At 37.0% G+C, this 22,832-nt stretch overlaps 2 protein-coding genes across 16 annotated transcripts in view; one reads left to right on the top strand and one right to left on the bottom strand.

Moving 5' to 3' along the window:
- The window catches only part of PDLIM5 (PDZ and LIM domain 5), a 205,647-nt gene extending 194,817 nt beyond the window's left edge, over positions 1-10,830 (bottom strand). For 14 of the 15 annotated variants that reach the window (XM_073891974.1, XM_073891979.1, XM_073891983.1 and 11 more), the window contains exons 1-2: positions 10,719-10,830; positions 7,436-7,573 (exon numbers count right to left, since the gene is read on the bottom strand). In XM_073891974.1, coding sequence (XP_073748075.1) covers positions 7,436-7,531 — 96 coding nt within the window. In that variant the 5' untranslated portion in view covers positions 7,532-7,573; positions 10,719-10,830. Of the gene's footprint in view, positions 1-4,241; positions 4,312-7,435; positions 7,574-10,718 lie in introns of those variants that run through there. The other variant, XM_073891976.1, reaches the window with a different exon arrangement.
- An 11,367-nt stretch (positions 10,831-22,197) lies between these two features.
- LOC112825502 (ribosomal biogenesis factor) lies at positions 22,198-22,614 on the top strand. The gene has a single exon (XM_025873560.2). It carries the CDS (start codon positions 22,259-22,261, stop codon positions 22,559-22,561), a length of 303 nt encoding a protein of 100 aa, XP_025729345.1. The 5' UTR covers positions 22,198-22,258; the 3' UTR covers positions 22,562-22,614.
- Positions 22,615-22,832: the final 218 nt, after the last annotated feature.

Genomic DNA, 22,832 nt, shown 5'->3' with positions numbered 1-22,832 from the left:
GCCATATACATAAATCCAAAAATTACACTGCAGTATCAGTAAAACCAGTTGAATAAATTATGATAAATCCAAACAATGCACCTATATAAAAAGAATGGAGATGTATTTACTGATTTGGGGTTAAGTGAAGAAAACAAAATGCCAAAAAAAAGTATAGTTTTTAAGGATGCTGTTTGTGTTGAAAAGGGGATTGATAAGAATATATATGTATATGCATATATCCGTATAAATTATCTCTGAAACTATACACAAGAAACTGCTAACTGGTTGCTTCCAGGAAGAAGAAATGAATGGCAGGACAACAGGAGACTCTCCTTTATATGCTATTATACCTTTGGAATTTCAAACCATATGAATGTATTACCTAAAAAGAAGCATAAATTAACCAAACTTTAAAAGCAGGTAAGGTGAAAGGTTAAAAAGACTGAGTACCAAATGTGACCCAGTATGTAAGTGCTCTCACTGAGGCCTTTTTAAAATTGCCTCTTTTCTCCTTCCATCTAATGTGCTCTTTTCCATTCCCTCCTGTTAACTTTCCCAGTCCATTTTACACTCCCCCTATGTAGGCCTATCAGGGTCATGTGTTATAACTACCTAGTCCTGCTAGGAGTACTAAATGCCAGAGGTTGATGGACTTTGTTCCAGTAATCATCACACAAAATCGGCAACAACATGAGTTGTAAAAGAAATTAGTTATTTACAGAAGGGTAGATAACTCCACTTATGTAAAACAAGAAAAGAAAGAAGGTGGGGAAAGATAGGGAAGTGAACATGATTTCACAGTGTTATAAAAAATTCTTCCAAACCTAACTTTACTCATTCAATTCTGTCTGCTGTCTTTTCATAAATATTTTAGTACAAAAAACAAAAACAAAAACAAAAAAACCTTAATAAAAACAGAGTATCTATGCTAGAAAAGTGATTTTCCCACTTCGCAATTTAAACACCAAACCTGCATTCCCAACAGATCTATAGAGTGGCTCTGCCCCTGGAATAGCTAAGGTAATGGTCACCATGGTCACTACTCCTTAATTGCTTAAACTAATTTTTTTCTCTTTTCATTCCCTTATGTCATTTATTTGCAAATGCATACATATATCAGTATTACATATGCTAGGGTCTTATTCTGTCACATTTCATATTATATAGTCAATATTTCTGTATTTCAAAATTTAAATAAAGGTCTACTACTACCTACTAAAACTGAAACATAATTATCCCTTATAAGACACCAAAGAAACAACACCTTTTTTGTCCAGAGCAATGTTTGCTTCTAGAATAACTAACTCCTATCAGATTCTTTCCCCCATGCAGTCGTAAATGGGTGAAAAGGCCATGACTGATCTCATGGTATATGGGAATCTGGATAAGAACTGCTGCCAAGAGGATATTTTGGACAAAGACAACTGGTTAACTGTATATTCACATTGCAACCTAACAACTATCATAAATAAAAGTTCTTTGTCTTGAAAGTTCTCAAAAATAACTGAAGTCCACAGTCTTCAATATTCTCAGTTTAAGTAGATTTTATCCCTAATTTGTGAGTAGGTGAACAAGTTATGTAAAAATCTCCTTTACTTAGGTTTAAAGTGTTATTCTGGGAGCACCTGGGTGGCTCAGTCGGTTAAGCGTCCAACCCTTGATTTTGGCTCAGGTCATGATCTCAGGGTTGTGAGATCAAGCCTAGCATCTGGCTCCATAGTGGGCTGGGCATGAAGCCTGCCTAAGATTCTCTCTCTCCCCCTGCCCTTTCCACATCCCACCCCCAACACATGCACACTCTTTATCTCTCTCTAAAAAAATAAAATAGTTATTTTTACTTCACCCAATCTTTCAAAAATGCCCAACATTCATTAAAATCTGAAAAATCAAGCCCCCCTTTTCTAAAACTACTAATTTACAACAAAACACACTGATAAGATTTTTCATTTCTTTACCAATAACAATCCAGAAAAGCATCTTCAGAATTATCTTGAGATTCTTTATCCTTGTGACCACAATGATAGAAAATCACCACTTAGGAAAAAACAGGTCTCTGTGCCCCACAAAAAAAGATAATTAATATTTTAAAAGCAGAAGATGAACATACATGTGAAATATACATTATGTAGTTATACAAACTATATCATTAACTTTCCAACTTGGCATAATGACAGAGTAGTTGGAAGGGAATGTAAAAGAAAACACTCAACAGCTTAAAATTAACAATGGGCCCATTTATTCAAGGTAGGATGGTTCTCCCATTTCAGCTTGAGAGGACTGAAAGTCTTTCTATCCTCCTCTAGGAGGGAAACTCTGCAGCTGGCCTGACTGGAGAATCACTCAACTATATTCACAGCTTTGCTCAGAGTCAAGCAATGGCAAGAAAAGTCTCCATCTTCACTTTGCACTGAAAACCAACACAGAGAAATGTTGATTTTGAGGTGTTCAAATTTCATCCTTCCAGCATCATTTCAATTAATTTCTCCTGCAGGAAGCCAACCCCACGAATACAAAAGCCCACTGAAACTGAGAAACACTTATCTGTATCTTTGTAATTTCATCAAATGTCTTGTGTGATAGGTCTTATGACGATGTCTAGTACTATACTTATTTCTTTTCTCCCCAACCTCTGTACCCCCCAATACTTTGTATCTTCTTAAATGGTTTCTAGGAAGTATTCCTATAATTGCTGAATAAATGAATTCTTGGCAAAATGTTTCACAGCTGTCTTCTCTCTGTTCTGTCTTACACTCCCAAGCCAAGCTCCATACTCCAGAAAATAGTAAATTTCCTTTGCTTTTCAAATCCAACTAAAATCTTGTCCTAGTTGGTAACAACTAATCCTCTCCTAACTCTTGAGAATCAAAATCATCATCTGTACTAATATTAATTTAATTTGTATTAAAATATCTGGCCTCATTCTTATCTGCTAAAGAAACAATGTAGATGTTTTATGGAGAACTGGGAGCTCATCTTCAGGAAATTCAAATACTAACATTTTAAGGAAAAAACTCTAACATCATAAATCAGAAAACAACACACAACAGAGACTTCAACTTTAGGATGCCATACTTAAAAGATATTATTCACAAATATATCATCCTTCCTGTAATTCCATCATGAGGAACATCAACTTACCAAAATATGGCCTTGAATTGTGCAAAAAGTCTATTTCTTCTTATAAAATATACTGGCAAAGACCAATAACCCACACTGCTACAATGAAACCCATCCTCACATTCCATGGCTTCAAGGCAATTCCATAAATACAGGGTCATAAAAAGGCAGCCTACAAACTCTGTTAGCCAGTACTCCATTTTAAGAATAGGAAACTGAAGACAATGACATGTGATTATATAGTCACAGTAATCTAAGGATCTTTTTAAAAGTTTGCAGGAATTACCAATTTTGTCTTAGAAACCCACCTATTAAAAAAGAATGTAAAATCTGTACACTATAGATAATGGGTAAATCTGTGTGAAATGTTAAATACTGTACAGTTTGCAAAAAAAAAAATTATACAGTTTGCATGCTTTAATACACAAAGTCATATCCAGCATATTCACATGCTAGTAACAACAAAATCTCAGGAAAACAGAATGTTCAAGTCCCAGCCAATGGCCTACTTATCACAAATACATTTGCTGTCACAGAGTTCCAATGTTAGAAGGGAACGTAAATAGCCCTATGGAGTTCGACACAGCGATACCTGACCAGAGGAAAAACTGGATGCTTTTGAACTCTAAACATAAACATGCAGCTTCCCAGCTAAGCACAAACTTGTGATTTTTTTTTTTCTTTTTCAATTCCAGTAGACTCTTAAGTAAAAAAATATAACTCCTACATTACCCACAATTATGGGGTATTTGATATTTCAAGTCTCAAAATATTTTTTCTTTTTAATATAATATTGTTGTAAAAAAAATAAGAGCTAAGAGAATACAATGTGCCAGACCCTGCTAAGAATTTCATACATAACATTAATATAAAAGAATTACTAAATTATATGTTTTAAGGCATGCTGTCAAGTTTTAATTACTCCTTGACACTATTAAACAATTAATGACCACAAAAATATATCCCGATGATTTTACATAATTAAGGCAAAATAAATATAACTAGAGAAATAAGTAAGATGAGGCATGACATTACCACTCTTACTACAACAATATGAATTAGTTATTAGGCACACATCTTTATTAGGCAATGTTACTAGGCATGTCTGAACTGAAACACACAAGGGGTTAAAAGTAACTTACAATGAAAGCCACCAGCCTAGCAGCACAGTTGAGCCAACATTCCCTTCTCTCCTCCCCTCCCCTTCCCATCCTCTCCAGTCCAGAATGAATTGCATGCCCCACTGCACAAGGCCCAAAAAGGTCACAGGAGATGGCAGAGACTTTTGTAAGAGAACAGAAATAACTCAGCAGCTTTGTTACCGTAGTCTCTTTTAATCAGTATGTTCAAAATCCTTTAATTAGCACTCTGTCTACACAAGGAAAGCATTTCTTCTGTGCCAGGGGAGGGCACATATGTATGTACACAGTGTTCTGTTGTATCAGCATCACAACATGGAGCTAGGCCTCAAACTGTCTGCCAGGGAACTAAGGCACAGAAAACTCTTTTAAAGGCATGATACCACAAAATTTACACATTACATTTGCATTTTTGTTACCAAACAACAAAGTGATGTTTTAGTTTGTTTCATTAAGTGTCAATTTGTTTCTGGACTTTTTCCCCAGCAAAAATGGATGCATTTTAAACTAAACAATAACTTCTGTAATCCATTTATAAAGTAAGATATTCAAACTTAATATAAATAATGTTAAAAGAACATAAAAACAAGACAATACTAAAATATCATTCCTTTCTTCATAAAAGACCTTCAGTAAGAGAAAAATATTGCCTTGTTCAAACAGGAATAAATCACAAGACACATTTTCACATGGATGCTTTCCATTTTAAATTTCACCCAACCATGAAGTCTTAAAACTTAGAGGCCGGATTATATCTATGAATTTCCTTATAAAATCTGATTAACTGGAATCAAGACAGAAATTGGTGGTAAATTAAAGCTAACTGTTTAAAAATAAAATAAAATAGGGGTGCCTGGGTGGCTCAGTCATTAAATGTCTGCCTTCGGCTCAGGTCATGATCCCAGGATCCTGGGATCAAGCCCCGCATGGGGCTCCCTGCTCAGCGGGAAGCCTGCTTCTCCCTCTCCCACCCCCCCTGCTTGTGTTCCCTCTCTCGCTGTGTCTCTCTCTGTCAAATAAATAAAATCTTTAAAAAAAATAATAAAATAAACAAAAATAAAGTAAAATAAAGTTAACTGTTTAAAAAATCCACAGCCAAGAAACAAGGAAAACTCCATTAGTAAACAGGGATTAGCTGTATTTCAGCAGAGATTTTCATGTGTTACAAACTTAATCTTTCAAAATCAAGTTGTGTGTATATATAGTAAGAAGCAGTGTGTGTATGTATGTGTATAATTAAAACAGCCTCCGAAATACCTGATTAGAGAAAAAAACCTAATTAAAGAAACAATCTATAGATAAAATTTATCATTAGGGAAGTAGCATAACATAAATGCTTGAAAGCCAGTTCTTCCACACCAGCCATTTGAGCTCATAGCACAGTTTTGTACAATGGGCACAGTACCACTGTTTCACAGGTTGACATGAGAATTAAATGAGATGATGCACCCAAAGCAACTGGCAAAAATCCAAAAGTCTGCTGGCAAGGCTGTTGAGGGGGTGAGAATTGGAGGTGCATTGTGAATTTTTGTGCATTGCGCAGAAGTGTAAATTGGTACAATCTATCGAAACTGTATATGTATGTGTCCATATACATGTGTGTGTGTATATATATATATACATATATATATACACACATATATATATACACACACACATATACAGTTGACTCTTGAACAGCATGAGGGTTGGGGCACTGACTTCCCCATACAGTCAAAAATCCATGTATTTCTTTTGACTGCCCCAAAATTTAACTATACTAATAGCCTACTGTTCACTGAAAACCTTACCGATAACATAAACAGTCTATTAACACGTATTTTGTATGTTATATATACCGTATTTTACCATACAGTAAACTAGAAAAAAGAAAATGTTAAGTAAATCAACCTGACTTTGGCTCAGGTCATGATGTCAGGGTCTTGAGATCAAACCCTGCATCAGGCTCCATATGCAGAGGGGATTCCGCCTGAGATTCTCTCCTTTCCCTCTGCCCCTCCCCACGCCCGCCTGTGTTCTCTCTCGCACGCTCTTTAAAATAAATAAATAAATCTAAAAAAAAAAGAAAAAAGAAAATCATAAGGAAGAGAAAATACATTTACAGAATTGTATATATATTTATTGAAAAAAAATCCCTGTGTAAGTGGACCTGCACAGTTCAAATCTGTATCGTTCGAGTCAACTGTACGTGTTTATACATATACATAAAAAATTATGTATATATGGTATCCACTACAGCACTGTTTGTAATAGCGATACTGGAAATGATATAAATGCCTTTCCACAGGAGACTGGCTAAATAAATGCTACTTCCCTACAAGAGAATTCTACATAGTTGTTAAAAACAAAAACAAAAAACCTCGAGGGAAAGTTTTCCATGATAAATTATTGAGAAAAAAGGACACAGAGCAACATATATAACATGCTATCATGTAAGTAAAAGGGGAGTGGATATTCATATTTATTTGACCATGAAAAAAAAAGCCCTCTGGAACATTATACAAGCAATTAATAGCAAGAAGAAAGTGAAATGGTGCTTGACACATAGTCAAGCCTCAAAAAACATAATCATCATCATGAAAATATATCCTCAAACTGTATACACAGAATACATTCAAACTAAATCCATAATGAGGTAAACAACCAAATCTCAATTATTTATAAACTATCTAGGAGATCCAAGCCCTCAATCCCTCTTCAAAGATAAGCAGCCTTTGGCAATTTTACTGTTGACTATCACCTTCACCAGAAAGTGAGCTGAGGAAACAACACCAAAAACAGTGATTTTATTTGATATTGATCAACAGTTTTTAATTAACAGCTTCTGGAGCTGAAAGGAACAATGAAAATCCCCTTATGCAGCTTTCTAATATTACATATGAAGAAACTAAGGTCCAGATTCCCCAAATGAGTGACAGTTCAAAGATGTGAAGTCTGCCCCTTAGTTAAATGCTTTCCATTTCTTGATTAATAAGATGGGGGAAACTGAAAATAAGCTTAATTGAAATCGATTATCCTTGTTAAATTCCCTCCCCTCCACATCCTTTATTATACATAACTAAGTTTGCTGAGATTAAATCCCATAAGCAACTGTAATAAGTACAGGTTATCCAGAGAATTCAACAACTCAGCCCTGAGGTTTCCAAGACTTAAGCATTGAATGAACATCTGTAATAAAATCTGTGAAGTTTGCTTACACTAGAGATTGTCAGAGGCATGTTGAAATCCTTGCCACCTTGCAGCCGGAAACCCCAAGGAGCTGGGCCAACCAAGGACACACTGTAGTTGCTCATGGCTCTAATAGCTCAAAGTCCAATCCCAGAAAATGAAAGAAACTGTGAAAGAAAATTAGATGGTTAACAAAATGTTTATTTGAAGCCTTATCACATATTTAAAAGTATTTAATATAAACTCAACTAAATTATGTTCAATATTTTGTTCGGGGGGATGAAGATACAGAGGATAAGTCTACATTAAGTTCTGACAGCAGTCTTTTCAGGAAAAGGAATCTATGAGCTAATATACAATTTCTAAACTGATGCCAATTTCCATAATCTAAAAATTCCATATCAGCATCTATTTCTAGACACTTGATCAGTTTTATAACTTGCTACAGTACAATTTGTGGCTTCTTGCATACAAACTTTAACTCAAAGTACTTTACAACACTTCACTATACAGAGAAGAAAGAACAAGATTTCATTTCAGGTTTAATTCAAAATGATTTTCCCCTTCCCTCTACCTCATGCATTCTTTAGCCTGCAGTTGGTAAGAGTCCTTAAATTCTAAGCTACTCTCCAATATGGAAGGACTGCATATCTGTAGACTCTCATTCCACATACATAATTTTTTTAAAGTAAGTTGTTTTTTAATACACAAAACTATTCTCTCCAATCATCAACTACAACTTGTATTTCCTCTCATAGGGACATGGTATTTTCGACACAGAGCAATATTTACTTTTCCTTTAGACAGGCAATGATAGGCACTAGTCTAGCACAGTGATATTTCAGTGAGAACCTGCTTCTTGTTTTATACACACACCACATCAGGCAAAGTAAAGAATGAGCATTAACCACACAGTGAGTGAGATGACCAAATGGGGTAGGAATATAAGGTGAATCTTAATGCATGAAAGGGAACGGGAGCCTTAGAAAAGCAGCAGCACTTCAGTGTTATCTTTTTTGTTTTGCTGTAAGTGCACTCATAATGACTCTCATGGTTTTACTTTGAGTTTTGTATTGGTCGGTATGATTGATTATGTGTAGTGGGAGAAATTGGGAGAAATGGATATTTTCTAAAATGTAATGTTAAAGAAACATATTATTTCCCCCCTTTAAAAATATTAAAAATATAGTGGATGTATAATTTAATAATTTTAAAACCACATTTTAAAAGAAAACTGTTGAAGACACACTTCCTTGGAAAATCTATGCTGTTGGACTAAATCACCACCTTATATTATTACCTGTCTTAAAATATTTTTCCATTTTTTTAACCCATTCAAAACTTTGATCCCATTACACCAAATTAATATTGGCACATGTAGGTATGTGAATCATTGGGCACATTAAAAACAAACAGAAGATGTAACTTCTTATAAGGGGAAAATGAGGCAAAACTTTCAAGTCTGGTCCTTAAAGAAAAATTAAACCGGTGAAAATCTGTACTGCACCAAAAATGAGATGAGCTTTTCCACTGGCATGGTAATACATATTCAGTACTGATGTAATACACATAGGGCACCAAAAAGACCTACTGGCCATGCCAGAAGTCAAACTGTTAGGTACACATGAACAACAAATAACAGAAAGATAATTAAGAACCACACATAATTTAATTGCTTTCCCACTGTAATAAAAGATTTTCATAGAACTACTAAAGAAAGATTGTTCTGACGTCGGTATTATATGATATAAATCAGAAGCGTGTAAAGCCAACAGATATTTCCGAGGCAGTCTGCCCCCTCCTTTTTTAATCTTTAACCTGTATCAAGAGAACAATGTGAGAGTTAGGCTCAACTTACTCTGGACCCACTGTTCCCTATAAGAAAATGTATGTAATTTATATATCAAGCCATGTACGTACAACTTCCCTTTACTTGGGAGTTTCCTTCCCGATTTATCTTATTAAAATTTCTAGCACTGGCAAGGTCACAGCCACACTACAGAACCAGTGTCATTTCATTTCTAGTATTCTCCCTCTGCTAGCTTCGTTTGCCTTAAGACATTCTGATCCCTAAGTAATGGCAGTATTATTATTGGCTTTTTCCAGGTCTCCCCCATCTGGTTCTTAGTGCCCAAACTCCTCCTAAGGAAGCAGGAAATAGTGAGCAGCCTATTCTGCTTTAAACACGAAGAAAATGTTGGACTTCCGTACGGTTTGGGATTTTCTTTTAGGGAAAGTCTAGAAACAATGTCTTCGCTTTAATATTTGGGAAGGAAGCTTGGTATTTCCCACACTTCTATCCCGGCTTTTTCGGTGAGTGGGAAGAGGGAAAGGAGAACTCAGTGGCAAGAAGGGTCTGAAATTAACGAGCAGTATCTTGAGATTCTCTTTTTCCCCAAATTGGGAGATAATGGAGTAGAGCTGAAGAACTAAAGCCACAGGCACATGATGAAAGCAGTCGACAAGACATTTTTCCAGCAGAGGTTCACGCCTAGCCCTGTTCGCCAAATAAGGCTCCGGAGCGGGCTATTTCCGTGGCTGGCAGGTCCGACGTCCCCACGGTCGGGAAGGCGGACTTGGGATAGGATCTGGCGATCACACCCGAGACCTGCCCTGCCCGACGCAGCCACGAATTTTCTTTCCTAGCTCTGCCCTGTCCAGACGCCCTTCCTTTTTCCACTTATTGTCAAATGCACTGAAGGGAGTCTTACAAAAGTCCCAACAAGTACTCAAGTATTAATAAATCTGTAGATTATGACAGATTTTTTTAAACAAGCTTTATTTCTGGTCGCACGGCTGTTTCCCCAAACAGGTACACAATTTTAAATAGCTGGGGGGGAAATAAACACTTCTCAGTAGGGCGAAAGCCAACAAAAAAACAACACGCCTTTCCCGTTTAGTCCCGCTCCCTACACCCCAAAGAGGTTCCTGCAGGACGTGGGTGTACCCAGATGGCAAAGTAGGTGCCCGGCGACGCCCGGCGACTCCCGGCAGCTGGCTGGCCGGCGGGTCGCTGCGGGGGTGCCCGGGAGCGCCACGTCCCGGCCGACCCGAGCTCCGGGAACTTCCAGTGCTCGTCCTCTGGCCTTGCGCCCACTCCCGCGCCGCCCTTTCCCGGGAGCTCCTCTTCCCACGCGGCTCTCTCACCTCCGCCGCTCCAGAAAGCACCTGAGGAGCCGTCCCCGCGCGAAGCGCGCCCCCTCCTGCTCCCCAGCCGGGCTTCCCTCCGCGCACTGGGCGCAGGGAGACCGCTTTTCCCCCTCCTCCCTTCGGGCTGTAGGAGCCGCGCATCTCTGCCCGGCGGTCACTCACCTCGAGTCCGGCGAGGCGCTGCCTCTGCCTCAGACGAGCGCTGACAAGTGATTCCGAGTGCGTGCGCCGTCCCCACAGCCCGGGGAACTTCCGCCTGCTTGCACTCCCCGACCCCGCCCCCAGGCGGAGGCACGCCCCCCTCCGCTCCCGGCCACGCCCCCGGCCAGGCAGGGCTGCCCCAGGCGGGCGGAGTAGGGTACGCAAGAGTCAGGCGCGCGGGCTTGCTGAGGCGAGCTGAAGCCAGCGCAGGAAAAACAATTGAGCTACCGAGTTTCGGTGGCAGTAGTCAGGGGATTTTTGAGCAGTACCTGGCGAAGGTATGCTCCTCGTGTCTGTTTTGTAATGGATGCATTTCTCTCCCCTAGAAACTTTGAATTGGCAAGCAGTTGTTCTGGCTAAAAATAGAAGAGGGCTTTGGATAAATCCCTAGTTATGCAAGTCCAGCGACTACTGCCTGGTTTTTGGAGACAGCTTTTCGTGCCCTGAGAAGGGCAGACCCTGAAGTTTGCTTGTCAGGAAGGTGAAAATCGGTAACCCGAATATCTAGAAGTCAAATTCTGTGGTCATACCAGAAGACAGTGATAGAGAGCAAGGGCCAAAAGCCGTTCAACCAGTATATCCTCATTACTAAGTCCAACAAATCAGTAGCCCACTCTTCAGTTTCTGTAAAGTTGCTGGATTTATCCCAGGGAATTTATTCATAAACAAACTTAAATAATGTGCAGTGAATATATGGAAAGTAACTTGTTGACTTTTTAAAACTGTGAATTGGGTTATAAAAAGTGAAAAGGACAATTTTTAACCAAGGAGCGTGTAAAGCAAGGATGAACTTCATGGGGTCCATGAATCCCCTTGATGTATAGAACAGCCTTCTAGAGGACAAAGTCCAATACTGCTCCGACCAAAACGGTAGCCACTAGCCATGTGTGGCTCTTGAACGTTTGAAATATGGCTACTTGACTAAGGCACTGAATTTTTTGTTTTATATACTTTTAATTGACATTTAAAAACTGAAGCAGGGTAGCATTTGTGTCAAACACAACTTTACTGTTTGGGTAGGACTACATTTCACTTCCCCATTGAAAACTTAACTACCTAAACTGAGGTGTGATAGAAGTTCAAAAAAGCACTCTGAATTTCAAAGTCTTAGGATGAAAATTTTGATGTAAAATACCTCATTAATAATTTTATATCAATTGCATGTTGGAATAAGATTTTTATATTTGAATAAAATATATAAAATTAATTTCATCCATTTTCTTTTTTATGTGCATACTAAGATATTTAAAATTACCTATGTAACTAGCACTATATTTTCAATGGATGGCACTGCTCCGTAGCATTCATCACATTCTCCAAAAGATTATGTTGGAAGGAAAAGTTTCCTATTGTGAAAGCTGGTTTTGGAGTACTTTATTTCTTTGTAAGATTTTATTTTTTTAAGTAATCTCTACACCCCACGTGGGGCAGGAACCCACAACCTCGAGATTAAGAGTCCTACACTCCACCAACAGAGCCAGCCAGGTGCCCTTGGAGCACTTTAATATATGTTTATATATTATTAACATATTATTTATATTAATATTAATATGTGCTATCATGTTTGACACCTCACCTCAAAATTAAATAAATAATAACAGTGACATTTACAAATACCTACCAAGTGCCAGTGTGGCAATCCTTACAATAACTTTATAAGACAAAGGTCATCCCCATTCATAGCTAAGAAAATTGAGGTTGCAAGAAATTACAGTTTGTGACAGTTCCACAGGGCAATGGCCTGTAAAGGTCCCATCTCTGCTCCTCTTTATGTTTATTGTTGAGACAGTTAAAATGAACCTAGACCAACAAGGTTGATGAAGACATCAAGAATTGCAGGTGGTAGAAGGAGATTTCACCAGAGGGTAAGCACCTTGAAGAGCTGAGAGTAAGAGGAGTGTTGTTTCCTTAGCAAATTCATATTTTAGCATATAGGTGCTAGCCGGCCTCTAAATGGTCCTCCTCCTCTCGTGGTTTAAAGGAGGGTAAGAATGAGAAAACGAAATTAAGGTATGATGCAGATACATTTATCCAAGTGTCCTCCAGAAAAACAGCTGCATCAAAATAACATACGCAGCTTGTTCAAATTGTGTTTTCCTGGACCCTACCCAGACCCAGGATCCTTGCAGGTGGGCCCTAGGAATCTGGCTTTTTAAAAAACACTCCCTCCCCAACTCCAGGTAATTATTAAACTAAAATGCTTGAAAACCTCTTCCCTAGAAATATCCCTCTGTCCCCAATTTACTGTATAATGTACTTAGGTGAGAACCATGCATCCCAGACAGCAGCAACTAATCTCAGTTCCCTCATCCTTAAGAAATAATTATAAATAGCTTTTTGAGGTTATTGTGAGGAGTAGAGATAATATATATAAAGCACCTGGCAGCATGCTTGACACCAAGTAGATGTTGAATAAATGGTAGCCATACGAACTTGCCAAACCAATTGATTACATTTATTTACATATCACAAAGAAAAGTAGAGAACTTGAGCATTCAATGTGGACTAAGTTCTTCGTGACTTACGGACATTATCTTTTTAAATTCTTACCACCATATAAAGTAGGTATGTTTTCAGAAGAAACAGAAATGTGGAGATGAAGAAACTTAACCAAGAGCACACAACTAATGAGTGACAGAAGTAGATCACAAGATCTGACTCCAAAAACCGTGTCCTTTTCATCTCAACACACTTCTTCTGGTAAATTCAATAAGCCATCCAGTTTAAAGACCAGAGAAAGGAGATGGAAAACTATAGCAGCTAACACTGTTGGGAGCCAGAGAGATGCAATCTGCAACAAACTATGGAAATTAAATACTTGTATATTATTATGAGTATGTATATCACTTGTATATGAAACAGGACAAAATTACTAAACCATTTCTGGTAGAGGATGTGCCTTAACTTGTTTCAGAATGAATTGCTCCCAAGACATTCTGAATCCCCTTCTCTGTCTTATTCATCACTAACATTTATGAAATGGTTGGCCATGATTTGAAGGACAGTCTGTGACTACAGACTAAGCAGGATGATAACTGATTCATCAGGAAATCAGACCAGTGTCCTTAGCCTTGTTAACTCTACATGCTAAGCAAAGGAACTCACCACAAAAGAAACTATATTTAAAGTTTCACTTTATCATAACCAGTGCACAAGAGGAAAAAAAAGTAGATCAAAAGATTAATTTAGAAGGAAGAGTTTTTAAGAATATTCCATCTAAACCCAGTATTTATCCAAGTGAATACATGTTTGCTCTAACATTTTATTATCCTCTTGCGGTACTTCAAAAATAACAAACTTTTAATTACAAGATGGCATGGCTGTGACAAGTTCTTACGGTTGCACCGAATAAACTCTAAAGTGCCAGTCTTTAAAAAGTTCCTACATTACTCTAAGTTACTTTTTTAAGTCCTAATCCTGAAAGGCAAACAAACCACTCAGAGGTATGAATATTTAATGTTTAAAATCCAGAATGGGCGGGGGCGCCTGGGTGACTCAGTTGGTAAAGCACTGGACTCTTGATTTCAGTTTAGGTCATGATCTCAGGCTCGTGAGATCGAGCCTTGCGTTAGGCTTTGCACTGGGGCTGGAGCCTGCTTAAGATTCTCTCTCTCTCTCCCTTGCTCTCTGCCCCTCCCCCCCAAAAATAAAAATAAAATAAAATCCAGAATGGAGAGGATGCTGGAAAGAGGGGCAAGCACTAAAGAAGCAGAGAGAGAGAGAGAGAGTAGAAAGAAAGAAATGGATGGGAAACGCCCTGGGAGCAGATCCATGATGCCTATGCAATTGAGTAAATAAATAGGGTATCGAGGAAGAAGTTAAAAAGTTTAAACTTTTTAAAACTGCTTCAAGATTTCAAGTCTGGTTTTGGGGAGTGGTATTAATAACTAATATTGAAGAGAGAGGAGACATTTTTGAAGGGACAATGCATTTCCCTGGCAGTTTCTAGTAAGAAAAAAAAAGCCAATTTATGAATAAAAAGGGTGGATTGTAAGGGCACTGAAAAAAGTACCAGAGAGCTCCAAGTTTCAGATTTCAGAAGGGAAGGAATATTCCTCATGATAAGATCAAGGTTTAGGGGCCCCTGGGTGGCTCGGTCTTTAAGGGTCCTGGGATCAAGCCCTGCATCAGGCTCCCTACTCAGAGGGGAGCCTGCTTCTCCCTCTCCCACTCCCCCTGCTTGTGTTCCCTCTCTCTCTGTGTCTCTGTCTGTCAAATAAATAAATAAAATCTTAGAAAAAAAAAGATCAAGTTTTAGCCAGTCTGATGGTTTACTCAAAGTCATTTCTTTGAGGCATCTGGTTGGTGATAGAAAGGATAGAGAATATGTGATTTTGGAGAGGAGATAGAACATAATCGAAAAAGCTTGGTATACAAAGAAAAATGTTATTTGAAGAAAATCAAGAAAATGAGAAATAGGCCTGGGGCACAACTTCCCAATTAGTTGGTTATGCCGAGAAATTAATCTTCTCAGTCTGGGAGGTAGTGCAGGCTGGGAAGAAGGCTTATCCATTTTCCTCCATTCCTAAGCTTGGCTTGATGTAAAAAGAGTTGAGAAGCAAGAAACTAAGAAAAGACAAATGAAAAAAACCTGCCATCTTTCAATCAGGATGATCAGGATGACTTATACATTTGATCTAAATGAACTTAGGAAACTGTAAAGAGAGAAGATCTAGATGTATGCTGTGAGAGCTCATTAGAAAGATCTGCCCACACCTCTGTTCAGTGTTCCTTTATTAAAACATTTTCAAGGGTGGCTGGGTGATAGACATTGGGGAGGGTATGTGCTATGGTGAGCGCCGTGAATTGTGCAAGACTGTTGAATCACAGATCTGTACCTCTGAAACAAATAATGCAATATATGTTAAGAAAAAAAAAAGAAGAAGATAGCAGGAGGGGAAGAATGAAAGGGGGGAATTGGAGGGGGAGATGAACCATGAGAGATGATGGACTCTGAAAAACAAACTGAGGGTTCTAGAGGGGAGGAGGGTAGGGGGATGGGTTAGCCTGGTGATGGGTATTAAAGAGGGCACATTCTGCATGGAGCACTGGGTGTTATGCACAAACAATGAATCATGGAACACTACATCAAAAACTAATGATGTAATGTATGGTGATTAACATAACAATAAATAAATTTAAAGAAAAAAACATTTTCAATATTGGTCACTTTGCTATCCACCTGATACTAATAGGTTATTGTATGTCAATTATACACCTCCAAGGGTACCATCTGTTTCCTTTTCAAAACCCTGACTGATACATTATTGGTGATTCTTTTTATCATCAATACTGTCACATAAATCATTAGAATGTTATGCACACTTATTTACTGAGCATCTATCATGCCCTAAACTCTGTTGACATGTAATTTTAAAAGTAAAGTCACTTTTTGTGAAAATATTATGACTTTTGCTTTTGTGATTTTTTTTAAATTGATGACTTTTTAGTCATTTTAGGATTTTTAGAAGCATTTCCTTTAGATTACAGTGTGGTATGACCCACCATCACTTAAAATCTGGAAATAAGTTCTTTCTTTCCTCATTGTCAACTTTTAACCAATTTTTAAAAGAGCTAGCAAAGGTGATTATTCTGAATCACAAACAAAATACATCTTAAAACTAGACCTAGTCTATGCATATAGGGTAAATAACCAGAGTTATCTTTGGGAGGTAGGATTGGGAAACTTAATTTTTTACTTTATAATATTCTGTATTTCAAATTGTAGAGAATATTTATTACAACTATAACGAGAATAAAACAACACAGACTTGTTTCTAAAAACCACATTAATTGGGGCACCTGGGTGGCTCAGTCATTAAGCATCTGCCTTCAGCTCAGGTCATGATCCCGGGGTCCTGTGATCGAGCCCCGCATCAGGCTCCCTGCTCTGCAGGAAGCCTGCTTCTCCCCCTCCCTCTGCCCCTGCTTGTGTTCCCTCTCTCGCTGTGTTTCTCTCTCTGTCAAATAAATAAATAAAATCTTTTTAAAAAACCCACACACATTAATTGATTAACTTCATGATAATACAAATTTTATATTATATATATTAATAATATAAATTTTTAATAGCCCAAGATTAATTTTAAATTGTTTTTTAAATATCAATTTCTTTAATTTATGGTTTTGTCCCAAACTACTGATGTAATCTCTTCTGATCCTTTAGGTAGTCTTTCACATTGTCTGGGTTTAGAATTTCTCAAGCTTTTCCTTGTATCTCTCCAGCAATGGTGGAGCTATGAAGACATAATTATTAACAAGCCTAGTGTACAAATAAGGGCATTTAAACAAGTGGTATTTTGGATTGGAAAGATCCTTGGGGAAATCTAATCTTAACATGCTTTATTTACAGTAAAATCTCTCCACCCAAAAGACAGTACCTCCACTAAGTGTTTTTAAAATCCGTTTACACACTCTGGGAAAAGCAATGAAACTAATATTTTCATTGGAAGGTATCCACATGTGTAGTCACAGTGGAATGCAGTAAAGTATGCCATTCCTAGCCAAAATGTAAAGGGATGTAATACAAAGAATGATGAATCAACTCATCAAAAATCTAATTAAATCATAGAATTGTTTTAGGATAAGGAATAATATGAAGGAATGACTATGGATCAATAACATATACAAAAACTAAACTGAATTCTACTAATAATATCCAATTTACACATCATATCAAATTCTGCCAACCTGTATAATATGCAGAGACCTATTGACATTAAATTTCAGAATAAAGTTATTCTGGGAAATTCCTCAAAGCCACTTTCTGCCAGTTGCATAGAGGTTAACTGATGAAGAAAGTAAGATAGACCTTTTTTTTTTTAAATCTATGAGATATGAACCTGGAATCTTTCAATATTTTCATAATCTGATTATTTTACATGACAAAATATTTTTAATATTTTTAATACTTTAGCCAAAAGTTTGATGTCTGCTTCTTCTCAGAATTTAAAAGCTTTAACAAAGTAACTTCAGTATGCTATGTATAAATAACAAATCCACCCATTTCCACTTAAATATTATTATTTAGGACACTAAAACTTACATTTAAAAATTCATGGAAAAAGTGTAGTTATAAATATTATTGATAGTTGCCTCTGGATGGTGAAACTTGGTATAATTTTGTTATGCTTCTATTTGCTTTTTGTACTTCCCAAACTTTCTATGAAAACATTTTACTTTTTTTTTTTAAAAGAGAGAGAATGAGAGCCAGAGAGCACGAGAGGGAAGAGTGTCAGAGGGAGAAGCAGACTCCCTGCTGAGCAGGGAGCCCGATGTGGGACTCGATCCTGGGACTCCCGGATCATGACCTGAGCCGAAGGCAGTTGCTTAACCAACTGAGCCACCGAGGTGCCCGAAAACGTTTTACTTTTATAATGAAGTGAAAATCAGGAGTAGCATTTTTAGCACGTGCTAACACACATAACACTGTTATACACACATATATTGTTATGGAAATTCGCATATTCACATAAATATCTTTGGAACAAATTGAAATTTTGAATAATAGCCATTACTAGCTAGATATTCTTCTGAATTCTTTGTACGTATTGATTTACGTATAAAGCAACTGTAGGAGATAGGTACTATTATTTTCAGACAAGGAAATGAAAGAACAGAGTTAATCTTACTTACATTTGTACATCTGACTAATACAGGCAGAACCAGGCTTTGAACCCTAACAATTTGACTATAGAGTACATGTACATAACTGAAATGTGGCTGCTTTTACAGAGTGTATTATGGAAGTTTATATCTCTGAAATTTTCTTTTCATGCAAGTCGGATTCAGCCCAATGTGGTTCTCATTCAAGACGTAAACTTCCTTGACTATTTCTATGTTTTTGCATAAATGACAAGGAATATTAGGGAAGTGACAATAAAGTAAAAAGATTGATCATAATAAAGGTAATTTCAGGATTAAGAGATAAATCTCTAAACCTGATAGTAAAGAATACTTTCTTCAAATATTTTAAGCTGAAACCATTATTTCTATTAAGTTTCATAGCCGTCCCTACAGAATGAGACCTCTTGATAATAGTAACTTATTTTTTAGTATGTGAAAAAAATCCAATTATAATCTCCACAGAATATTTGGTTTTCTCTATGAATTTCTTCTAGAAAGGAAAATTTGAGAACATATATATATAGTTGTTCCATCAATACAAAGTCAAACATCCAAATTAAATCTGAAAAATACAGTAGTCAAATTTGTCCTAGATTTTATTTTATTTTTTAATTTAACCCAGCTACCTGATATAGATACACCTTAATCAAACGTAAGTGTGGTCTTAATCAAAGCAGTATTAAACATTAAAAGACAATTTTGATAAATTTTTAAACAAACACATTCAACATAACAGTTAAACTAATATAACAAAAAGCACTATGATAAAATGGGCAAAACAAATACCACATTGAAGTAAATGAGACACATTTCCTAAATTAACATCAACTGAACATTTTGTTAAATGTAATTTATCAGGCCAATAAGTCTTTCTATGTAGGATTTAATCCTTAGGAGAAAAAAGATGAAGACATTTCTTGTTTTCTTTGTATCTATCTGGTCAGATTCCTTGACAAAATTCTTATAGACTTTTTTTATATTTAATAGTATTTTATACTGTTTATATTATATTATTTATTAAATTTATAATACTTTAAATTTTATATTATTAAATATATACTTATGTTTATATAACAGTTAAATCAACGTGTTGTCATTTCAGAACCTAGTCTCTGTAACACTAAAGTATTTCTGACCCAAAAACAGAGCATATAAAAATTTTGACCAAGAGATCCTATCATATACAAGGGGACAGAGGCCTTGGGGTACAAAGAGAACTTTCAGTAGGTTTTTTATCAAGAGGGCAGAAATACCCCTACGAAAATCAAAATCTTATCTATTTCACAGATATTTCAACATGATCAGCAGGGACAAACAAGTATCATCCCCTCCTAGAAAAGAAATGAGTTGGTTCTTACAACTTGAGCCAAAGTATCAACCGTCACACATAGATCCAAATATAGTGCCTCCTGGCAAAGAAACAGCCCACAGCAAGCGGCAGAGCTGGCGGACACCTGATAGCATTGCCTGAGTAACTTGAGCTAAAGTTTTGCTTGTTGTGGAGACAAATAACACTGAAAATCCAGGCAGAGAACAAATCACATTACCTCAATTTTAGAACGTTCTTTGAAGATGGTTTTGAAATCTCCTGATATTTTTTAATTTTTTGCTGTACTTTTTATTAAGAAATTTCAAACGTACACTTTTTTAAAGACTTTATTTATTTATCTGAGAGAGAGAGAGCAAAAGGGGGGGAGGGGCAGAGGGAGAAGCAGGCTCCCCACTGAGCAGGGAGCCCAATGTGGGGCTCAGTCCTAGGACCCTGGGATCCTGACCTGAGCCAAAGGCAGATGTTTAACTGACTGAGCCACCGAGGCGCCCCAAACATACTTTTTATTACAGAAAGAATATTATAATGAACTCCCAATGTATCCATTATCAAGCCTCAATAATTATCAGCATTAATATATAAACTTAACGTTTTATACGTAGCTTTAAACAAAGATAAATTTTATACATGACAAGAGTTCACAAACTGTTATTCAGTTTAAATGAAGGATGTGGTTTTTAGTTCAGTCATGTTGCACTTAAAGAGTTGGTTAGAAAGAGAACACTAGGCAGGTTTTTTTCAGATTGAAACTCTCAGAGCAAATTATTCTTTATGAAGTCTCTATCAATTAAAACCAAGCATATTCAGAAATTCATTTTTATTGGTACAACTGCAGAATAGGCAGACTCTCAGGGACTCATTCATGCTAAAAATAAAGCTCACTAGAAGTTGATGAGAAACCCAGAAGTTTATTGTAAATTTAAAAAAGGATACTTGTGAAGCAATCTGGAATACTCAGATCATTTTACTTCCAGGGAAGTCCAGTCGAAAAATAAATTTTAGGTAAGAAGTTTGCTTATCTGGAGTAGAATCAGAGTAAAAAGAGGTGGAAGAAGTTAAGGAGAACCTCATTCAGTTGGGATAACCAGATAATCATTGGGTGATCACTTCAGTAGGTGACGTAGGATGCTCATAACATACTGTTCTCAGGCCACAGTTGGAGAACACTAACAAGAGCTTAGTTCCAAACTCTTCCTTGTTAAAGCTCCTGATTTCCTTTTTTTTCCCAATCATTAAAACACTCCACCATGAAGATATCTAATTTCTAATATTGGAGTTTACCTTCATAAGTAGCTTTTAAATTAATGTCTTCCTTTTTGAGGGAAACTCCCAGGCCCCTGGCTGATGTTTAGGAAGAAATCTACTTGGAAACCATGGACTCCTGGGTATGCTCTCTACCATCCCTCAGGTCATTTAGATTGGAATACTGGCAAAACACAAAATATAATTTTTGGTCCTATTTTTGCAGATTTCAGGGAAAGGACTCTTGGGGTTTTTTTTCTGGGATTGCTAAAAGAAAGACTGGCCTACTAACCAAATTCTATGGGATGCCTTCCTAAAGAATCAAAGTTCTTGCTTAGATTTCCCACACCAGAAAAGAAATTCTTTTCATCTTTTTCCAAGCTTGTTGATTCTATTGTTTATAAAATCAACAAAATAGATTTGTTTCTCTTTTGTGCATGCCCATGCTACCAATTTATTGCTATATTCTCTTTTCTTTATCAAAGAATTGAGAAGTGAAAAAATTTCAGGAGTTCTCAGATTATATGATTAGAACTTCTGTTTCATTAGCTCTCTCACATATGAGGTAACAAAAGAATAGTAAGAAGCGTTCGGCAACAGGGACAGGTTTCATGACTTCATTTGTTCTGAGTGACTTCATTTCTAACCCGGGCAAATCCATAATAATTTGACTTGCTCAACCAGCCTGCTAATTATATGAATTCTTAAAAATCAATTCCAACCAAAAAAATAAAATCGGAGAGCATTTCAGTGTACCCTCATGAATTGCCAACACATTATGATTCTGGCATTTGCGAAGAGCAGTTTCCTTCTCTGCCGCTGTGTTGCAAGATGGTTGGCTAGTAGACCATGTGGTGACAAATTAGTGGGGATGCTGAGGAATTTCCTTGCTGTAGCATTTAGGTATCAGAAACATCTCAGAAATAATGATGTTTAGGCGCGTGGGTGACTCAGTTGGTTAAGCGTCTGCCTTCAGCTCAGATCATGATCCCAGGGTCCTGGCATCGAGTTCCGAGTTGGGCTCCCTGCTCAGCAGAGAGTCTGCTTCTCCCCGTGCCCCCACACCCCACTCATGTTCTCTCTTGTGCTCACTCTCTCTCTCAAATAAATAAAAATATTTTTGAAATAATGATGTTTGGTTATCTTCTATACAAATATAAGATAATGTTGGGCATAAATAATTTCCCTGAAAACAATTCACTTTTTAGTTTTCAAGTTAAAAAATTCCCTAGTTAGGGAAGATCTTCTGCGTGTAGATGGTGTCAGTCGGAGCGTGAGTTGCTGCACGAGGGTATTGAAGACAATGGCCAAGAACAAACTAAGAGGGCAGAAGTCCAGGAATGTATTTCATATAGCCAGCCAAAAAAACTTTAAGTCTAAAAACAAAGCAAAACCAGTTACCACTAATCTTAAGAAGATAAACATTGTGAATGATGAAAAAGTTAACAGAGTGAATAAAGCTTTTGTAGATATACAAAAGGAACTTGCCCATTTCTCAAAAGGCCTTTCCCTTGAACCTTTGCAGAAACAGCTGATTCCTCAGCAGTGTCATGAAAACGAACCAGTTAATGTTGATGAAGCGACAAGATTAATGGCTCAGTTGTAATACACTGGAGATACAGCAGATACCCCCAAAAGACCAATAAATTGTTTTATACAGTTGTATTTTTAAAAATCTTGTTAATGTACAGGCATTGGCACATTTTTAAAACAAACTACATAAACAGATCTTTCCTATAATCTAGGAAAGTGGAATGTCAGAAGTCAACAAAATGTGATAAACTTAAAGTGCTAAAACGGAAGGCACTTCACAAAATGTGTTCACTGAAACAGTTAATATATCCTACTTTACATCCTTCAAAAAAAAAAAAATTCCC

Source organism: Callorhinus ursinus, unplaced genomic scaffold (genome assembly GCF_003265705.2).
Source record: "Callorhinus ursinus isolate GAN/ISIS: 27379988/994484 unplaced genomic scaffold, GSC_fseal_2.0 scaffold4, whole genome shotgun sequence".
Lineage (NCBI taxonomy): Eukaryota > Metazoa > Chordata > Mammalia > Carnivora > Otariidae > Callorhinus > Callorhinus ursinus.
Note: the sequence above shows the minus strand (reverse complement) of the source record. Positions and strands in the feature narration are given on the sequence as shown.